Source organism: Carassius auratus, chromosome 9, assembly GCF_003368295.1.
Source record: "Carassius auratus strain Wakin chromosome 9, ASM336829v1, whole genome shotgun sequence".
NCBI lineage: Eukaryota > Metazoa > Chordata > Actinopteri > Cypriniformes > Cyprinidae > Carassius > Carassius auratus.
The window spans coordinates 35,249,346-35,257,424 of record NC_039251.1 but is presented as its reverse complement, the minus strand read 5'-3'; the positions used below and the strand labels follow the sequence as shown (position 1 = coordinate 35,257,424).

At 41.5% G+C, this 8,079-nt stretch overlaps 1 protein-coding gene across 4 annotated transcripts; it reads left to right on the top strand.

Annotated features, from left to right (window-relative positions):
• The first annotated feature begins 205 nt into the window (after nt 1-205).
• LOC113109149 (poly(rC)-binding protein 2) lies at nt 206-7,395 on the top strand. 4 transcript variants are annotated; one of them, XM_026272733.1, is made up of 12 exons: nt 207-397; nt 985-1,123; nt 1,949-1,981; nt 2,066-2,182; nt 2,561-2,692; nt 2,761-2,889; nt 3,446-3,520; nt 3,611-3,652; nt 3,736-3,808; nt 3,884-3,939; nt 5,844-6,013; nt 6,345-7,395. In XM_026272733.1, the coding sequence occupies exons 2-12, from the start codon at nt 1,031-1,033 to the stop codon at nt 6,379-6,381; spliced, it is 957 nt and encodes a 318-aa protein (XP_026128518.1). In that variant the 5' UTR covers nt 207-397; nt 985-1,030; the 3' UTR covers nt 6,382-7,395. The 4 variants fall into 4 exon arrangements, with proteins under 4 accessions (XP_026128517.1, XP_026128516.1, XP_026128515.1 ...); XM_026272732.1 differs by having other exon boundaries at nt 206-397; nt 3,736-3,939; XM_026272731.1 differs by having other exon boundaries at nt 206-397; nt 3,446-3,652.
• Nucleotides 7,396-8,079: the final 684 nt, after the last annotated feature.

Sequence of the window (8,079 nt, the reverse complement as noted above, 5' to 3'; positions counted from 1 at the left end):
ATGTTTTGACCAATGAACTAGCAAATGTATTTCAGAAATAAGGTCTCATTATCCTATTGCTGAATGTCTTTTATTCTTTATTATTGCTGAGCTCAGTTCAGCGGGCCCCAGTCTTTCAGTTTCACAGTTCTGATCCAGATGCACTTCATCAGTGTTCGGTGCCGTGACGTTACGTCCGGCGCGGCGGGGCGGGGCCAGTGCGCGGTGACGTCAGAAAGGTCGTGGGTGAGAGGTGATTGGGACACATCTTGTTGTCTTTGTAAGAGTGGAGCTCGATCACGCAGCCGTGTCTTCCCTCTTCCCCGAATCCTCTCAAAACTCCCTCCCGAACCTCCCGGACCTCCCCCTCTCACCCTCTGGACCCTCGGACCCTCTCCCCTCCCGCAGCGCGCGTCAGGTGAGGCTTTACCGCGGCTCTCGCGCTCATGAGTGCGAGGGGCCTGCAGGCCGCGGGCTAGCGCTAGCGCTCGGGCTAATCAGCCTCCGCGCTTCTCCTGCGATATAAGTGGATATTTCAGCGTTAAACACGGCAGTGTGTCGTTTAAACCGTTAAACAAAAGCCGTGAACACATCCCAAACCGATTTGTTTCGTTTAAAGTGCACTCCGCCGTTAGGACGCTCTGTTACGCAGCTAATAAACACACGAGCCAAAGCAGCTTTACCAGCGATGCACGAGCCGATGTGTAACATGTCATATTTACATCAATAATGCGCTGATTTAAAACAACATTCATTAAAGTTGCAGGAATTAGCTTCTTATTTATACGAGTGGCCTGCTGGGTAAAATGAATATTTATAGTAAGTATGAATACTGCTGATGAAAGAGTGAGCAGCACCAATGAATGGCATGTTTACCCTCAGTCAGCGAGTTTTTATTCAGATTCACTCAAGTGTTCTCTGAGGGACAGTGTGGATCTGCTGCATGCAGGTGACTGCTGTTGTGCTGTTCAGTGACCGTGTGTGTGTATGTGTGTGTGTTGACAGTTGATCATCCGTGACCAAAGATCCAGAGCTCGTCTCATTGATCATCATGGACTCTGGTGTGATTGAAGGAGGACTCAATGTCACGCTCACCATCAGACTGCTCATGCATGGCAAAGAAGTGGGCAGCATCATCGGAAAGGTGGGTTTGAAACAGTGCTGCACACTTACACTTAACATTACTTTGTTTCTGTCCTTAAGTACTTGAAGGATAATCGACCCCCAAAATGAAATGTTAAATTACTCCCCTTCAAGTAGTTCCAAAGTTCTCCACACCCTCTGAGACGCAAGAACAGTTTTAGCTTTCCAACAATACTGTTGGATTATTTTACCATTTGATATTGATTACTGTAAATGAAAATGTGACCTTGGAGCACAAAACCAGTCATAAGTGTCAGTTTTTTGGATTGAGATCTTCTTTAGGAATAATCTTTCCATTGATGTATGGTTGGTTTTAAGGGAAGATAACTCAACTGTATTATTCTGTATTTGTATCCATGTAATTAGCTAAACGCGTTTAGATTTTCTCCATGTATTCATGTGAAACGTCTGCAGTATTCATTTGTATTAGTGCGGAGTATTGAGTAGTGTGATTAGTGCTGGCTAGAATAAATGAACATGGTTCATCCATCGGGGCTTTAATTATTAAGTACATCAAAATTAAATATTTTATGCTTTTGTTAAAGTAAAAAAGGAAATGAGAACGAATATATTTATTTTCTGGGTACCTGATTATTGTAGTTCATTCATTACTGAAAACAAAGCTAGTATGTATGGATCTTGAGATGTCCGGGATGTACACATGCTCTTCACATTTAGTTGAATTCATCTTTTGTGTAAATGCATCATTTTACACCTTTATTTTTCAGGTTTTTCCGTTCCCCATAGCACCACCTATTTGTTCTAATACTGGTATAACTGATGTTCTATATGAATGTGTAATATTGCGTTGTTTTTGTGTCTGCAGAAAGGTGAATCGGTGAAGAAGATGCGAGAGGAGGTGAGCTCCGAGGCCTGTCTGTAGCTGTGCTTGTGATGACCGTTTTCTTCCTGCCTCTCTAAAGCAGCCTGTTGTTCTCTGCAGAGCGGCGCTCGGATCAACATCTCTGAGGGGAACTGCCCCGAGCGCATCATCACCCTCGCAGGCCCCACCACTGCCATCTTCAAAGCCTTCTCCATGATCATCGAGAAGCTGGAGGAGGTACACACCACTCTCACTCCTCTGTAAGATCAGGAACATAAAGAAATCTCAACCGCAGAAGCACTTGAGATGCAGAGCAGTGTTCCTGCAGGACTGAAGAAGTCTTACTGGAAATACGGTTTACTTCTCATCTGTGTTAGAAGAACTGAGTACAGCATAATATATTCAGACAATCCGAAAAGTATTCAGACACCTTCAACATTTCTCACACTATCACAGTTTATTTGCTGTATTTTAGAAAATGGTACTAATACACCATTAAAGAACTGTTCAACAAATTCAACTAATGTCATAACTTCAGTAGAAAGGGATGTAAAGAGCTGACAGCTGTTAAATTTAAGAACACAGTCTGAAAGTGTGAATGTGTGTGTGCTCCAGGACATCAGCAGCTCCATGTCCAACAGCACGGCCACCTCCAAGCCCCCGGTCACGCTGAGGATCGTGGTGCCGGCCAGCCAGTGCGGGTCGCTCATCGGCAAGGGCGGCTGCAAGATCAAGGAGATCAGGGAGGTGAGCGCGCAGGAAGTGAAGCGCTGGACTGTCTGTGGAGGAGACCGCTCATGTGTTTGTGTGTGTAGTCCACAGGAGCTCAGGTACAGGTGGCTGGAGACATGCTGCCCAACTCTACTGAGAGAGCCATCACCATCGCCGGGACCCCGCTGTCCATCATCGAGTGTGTCAAACAGATCTGTGTGGTCATGCTGGAGGTGATTAGTGGTCCATCCAAAACAGACTTCCTAGAAGTCCTTAAAAACTGCAAGTTCATGCCACATCTCAACATCCAATCATGAACGATACATAGAACCTAGACCTGCCCCCTCTTTTGCTATTTTGTGACATTATTTGCAAAAATGTGTTATTTGATCAATGTTGCCAAATCTATGGTTTTCACCTTGGACTTGGGCTAATTTCATACTGCTGCCACAAGCAGACGGTGCTTTAAAGAGAAATCCCCTGCCAGCTTTCAACCCTGGAGCATAGTGTTGGAGGAATTGTTTTTATTTATGTTTTTCATATTTCCCTGAAAAGCAATAGTTCTGGCTGTGATTAGGGTAGTTTTGATTACCAGTTGGGATGGTTTTGTTCCACAAACCTGGCAACCCTGCATTTGCTAAACCATTCCTCTGGTGCTGAGAAGCTGCACTCACATCCTTGTGACGCTTGAGCATGAGGAGCTGGAGTGGTTCACAGAGCTAAAACAGTGTTGCTTATTAAAGCTCAATCTGATTAGATTGTTAGAATTATGATCTGTTCTGGTTTCAGTCGCCTCCCAAAGGTGTGACCATCCCGTACCGACCCAAACCCTCAGGATCGCCTGTCATTTTTGCAGGAGGACAGGTGAGTGTTTCAGTGCCGCCTGCAGCTGTAGTGTGTGTTTGTGTGTGTGAGAGAAAGATCTGTGTTTCATCTCAGACGTGTGTTTTGCAGGCATACGCGGTGCAGGGACAACATGCCATTCCTCAGCCTGATGTAAGAGACGGTTCTGTGTTTCCTCTGAACACATTAGAGCACTTGTGTGGCCTCTCTGCTCATGCTGTGTTCTGTCTCCACAGCTCACTAAACTCCATCAGCTGGCGATGCAGCAGAGTCCGTTTCCTCTGGCCCCCAGCAGCCAAGGCTTCACTGGTAGATCCCTCTCTCAGACACTCTTGCTCTGCGTCTGCTCCTGTCATTGGCTGATTGTGTTTCTCTGTTCTGCAGCTGGGATGGACGCTACTGCACAGACAGGCTCTCATGAACTGACCATTCCTAATGATGTGAGTTTGCTGACCTTTCATTTTCGACACCAGCGGTACTCGTTGCGTGGCTTGCCAAGCTTTCATTTGTGGCTCCCGTGACCGTTAATATAATGATATGATCAGAGGTGTAAAGTACTTGAGTAAATGTACTATAGGATCTTTTCGGGTACTTTGTAGTTGTACAGAGTACCAAAGATTTTAGCAACTTTTACTCTCTACTTCAGTACACTATTGAGTGAGTATCTGTACTCTTTACTCCACTACACATGAAATGAGTGTCTGCATTTACGTGGACACTACTAATCCGATCGTTATAGGACTAGAAGCACAATCAGAATAAAGAAGTCACATGTAAACACGTCAATCAGATTGAATTGGCCAGATCCGACTAAAATTTAGATTGGATTGTAAGGGGTGGTTTATCCCTTTTGTAATCCGAGTGAGAGGACATGTAAACACTTGATCGGACTGAAAACTGAAACTAGAAAGTACTGCCCATGCGCAGTGACGTAGAAATGTGACGAGCAGAACAAGCTGTTCTTCCTGGTGAATAAAGTGTCATAGATAAGTGTCCTGTCATTGTAAATCTCCCTTTCACTCAGCGTCTGTGAAGTGGAACACGACCATGTCCCAGCAGTCCTTGTTCAAGACTCTCATCAACAGACGACAAGGTTTGAGTGCGGGAAGAGGCACTTGCACTACTTTTTTTTTTTTTTGCTAAAGTAACGTTAAGCAGCACAACAGTTCATGTGCTGGCCGTCGCCTAATTAGGACCTGAAGTAGATCAATATAGCGTGGGCTTTTTAAAACGGCAGCGGGAAACTGAATGTTCATGCAGTGTGCGCATGTTAGAAGAGTGAATGCGATCAGAAGCTTGTGTCGTGTAAACGCACAGATCAACCCCATCACTTTATTCAGCGTTCATGTAAACACAACGTTCGGATTCGTCGATCAGAATGAACTGATTCTGATGGAAGCTTAACGTGTCCATGTAAACGCACCTAGCTTTTCTGCAGCGGTTTATTAATGCTACAAAAGATGTGATGTTGCCAACGAGGCACTGAAAGTACTATATCTTGTGCATTCCCCTCACCCAAACTTGTCAACAAGGCTACTTTACGTCTTAATCACAGGTGTTTTATAAATGTGATGAGAACATGACTGCAGCTGCCAACGAGGCCGAAACCAGCTCCAGCTATTTCTGTTTACTTGTGTTTACTGTGCCTTTTCTTCTACTTTTATATCACTTCCTTTCTCCCGTGGAGCTTCTAGTCAGTTTGTATCTGATCTCAGGTTGTTATCCTCCTGTATACACAGCCCTAGTGTTTCTTCACTTCTTTGTGGGTTGTTGAATGTAATGGTTGTCTGTTTGCCCGTCGTTCTGTTTTCAGCTCACTGTTCGTTCTAGCTTTGCCATGAAATGTCTGCACACTGATCCTTGCCTCTCCACAACGTTTCAGTTTTTGACTGGCATGTCTCTTTCACTTGTGCATCTTTGAGCCAATAAAATACTTAAGTACTGTTAAAATAAGACACTCTAATACTTTAACTCAAGTTGTTTTGGAATTGGTGACTTGTAACGTGTAGTGGAGTAATTTTCACTGTGAACTATGTGTGGTTTTCAGGTACTCTTTCCACCTATGGATATGATGTGATTATGCAGTCAATACAGATGTTTCATAAAAACACTAAACCTAGCAGGGCTGTAACATAGCTCACTAAAGAGACGAAACCCATTAGAATCAGTGATGTCTGCACTGGATGCGGTGTGGCACGCTCCCATCAGTAAACGGATGCCTCGTTCTGTTTTTGATTCAAATGATTTTTTTCATCGATCGATCGTCATTCATAATCGATGAATCGATTAATCGTTAACTTTAATGCTGCTAAACACAATGTTACTGTTGTTTGTTTCCTGACAGTTGATTGGCTGCATCATTGGTCGCCAAGGTGCCAAGATCAATGAGATTCGTCAGATGTCAGGGGCACAGATCAAGATCGCCAATCCAGTGGAGGGCTCGACCGACCGACAGGTCACCATCACCGGCTCACCGGCCAGCATCAGTCTGGCCGAGTACCTGATCAACGCACGGTAACCAACTGGCTCCTTCTGCTCACAAGTTAAAAACTGCACTTCAGTCATGTACCTACAGTATTACTTTAGTTTATTCCTCTCGCTTCATGCTACAGACCACATAAATACACACATTTAACATACTACCTCTGTATTTAAAAAATGCATTTAGTCACCACTTGTAGAAATAGAGCACTTTAATAAGTGCATCTTGGAAGTGCACTTTTTTTATGTATCTATATTATTTAACTTGGGCTGTATTGTAGGCTTCTAGTCCACATGTCCGTTTCCTAGTTTTTGTCTCCATCAGCGCACACGTGTAAAGACACGCATGTTCTTGTGATTTCAGACTCTCATCCGAGGCGACAGGAATGGCCGCTAACTGATGCTCTCCACCCCCCACCAGCCCTTTCTCCTCCTCCATCACATTACGCTCTCTAAGTGCAAAAGAAAACCAAGTATTTTCAACCTCTCTTTTCCTTTCACCCACCCCAAGCTATGCTTCATGGATATACACAAGTATTTTATTTATTTATTTCATGAAAATGTTTTTAAAATCCCTTTGCGTACAGTTTTTAATGTCTATTTTTCTTTGCATATTTTGTCAGTTAACATAACCGTATGGAAGTGACAGTGGAGAAAGTGGAAAAATCTGAAAACGCATAAATGTTTTTGTTATCTCAGATTTTTCTTATAAAAACAGAAAAAAATAAAAAAGAGAGCAACTACAAATAATAGATTGACCGCTTTCCCTGTATCAAACATTTATTTATTTTAATTTAACTCTAGGAATTTACCGATTTTAAAATCCTAGAAATGAGCTTTAGAGAAGAAGCTCTGTTTTCTGCATCAGATCGATGCGAGTCTGAGCTGTTTCAGGTGACACCTTTTTTCTTTTCTTTTTTTTTTTTGATTTGTCATTCCTCAATATTTGTCTTTTTTTTTTTTTATCCTGAAGTTGGAGATTTTGTTAGAGGGAGGTATGGGAGATGCTGCAGTTTCTGCATAAATGACATTACTGCTATAATAATGAGTTGGAAATTTTTTTAGAGAGAATTTTTTTTTTTTTTTTTTCACCCTGTGGTGTAGAGCCCAGACTGGAGGATTCCCAATCGACATTTATATGATGATGCGACTGAGTTACTGATCAATTACATGACTAGAAGGAACTTTCTAGAATTAACACTAGTTTCCTCTCTGCTCTGCTTGAGTAATAGTTATGTTTTCTATTTTATTATTATATTTTTTTTGTTTTCTTTTTTTTTGTTGTTTTTTTTTTCTTGCAGGAGGAAGGAAAACCTAAAACCTTTTTGTGCACGTTTTCAAAATATTGTAGATTTGGAGTGCAGCTGGAATGAAGAATTAAACATGCAAAATTAAAACATGAGATGCTGAAACTATGGCATGGTTTTGTGTGAATTTATTTATTTTTTCAATGTATACCCTCGTATACTAATGTGATTTTTATATATAAAATAGAAAATGCATTCACTGTCTTGAGGAGCATAGCGAAGTCAAAGATTTTGAGTTAATGAAATGGAATTTGTGACCATAATGTAACCAGTCATAATGGTCAAGTTTTTTTAATTACACATTCTGAAAGTTAAATAAGCTTTGCGTTTGATGTGTGGTTTGTTAGGAGGACGATATTTAGCTGAGATACAACTATTTAAAAATCTGAGGGAGCAAAAAAAAAAAAAAAACATCTGAATATTAAGTAATCTTTAAAGTTGTCCAAAATTAAGTCCTTCACAATGCATATTACTAATCAAAATTGTTTTGATATATTTACATTAAGAAATTTACAAACTATCTTCACCTGGAGATATGGTTTGATCCTAACACTGCCCGAGTATTTATGTATATAATATAAATATAACTATTATATTGACCATTTTACAGAATTCGTTCAAAGAGTTGGAAACATCTTGGAGAAAAAATGTCTTGTATGCAAATTGTTTAATATCCAAGGTAAGCATTTCTAGTAATTGTGCGGTTAATTCTCATACTGTATTTTCTGAAAATGTTGAAATGGGTGTCCTTTCTCCAAATATGTCACTACCGAACACTGTAATCATTTTTAT

Coding starts and splice junctions, on each gene's coding strand:
- LOC113109149 (XM_026272730.1), top strand. CDS start 1,031: ATGGACTCTGGTGTGATTGAAGGAGGACTCAATGTCACGCTCACCATC. Junction 2,890..3,445: donor TCTGTGTGGTCATGCTGGAG/GTGATTAGTGGT, acceptor TTCTGGTTTCAG/TCGCCTCCCAAAGGTGTGAC. Junction 3,940..5,843: donor AACTGACCATTCCTAATGAT/GTGAGTTTGCTG, acceptor GTTTCCTGACAG/TTGATTGGCTGCATCATTGG.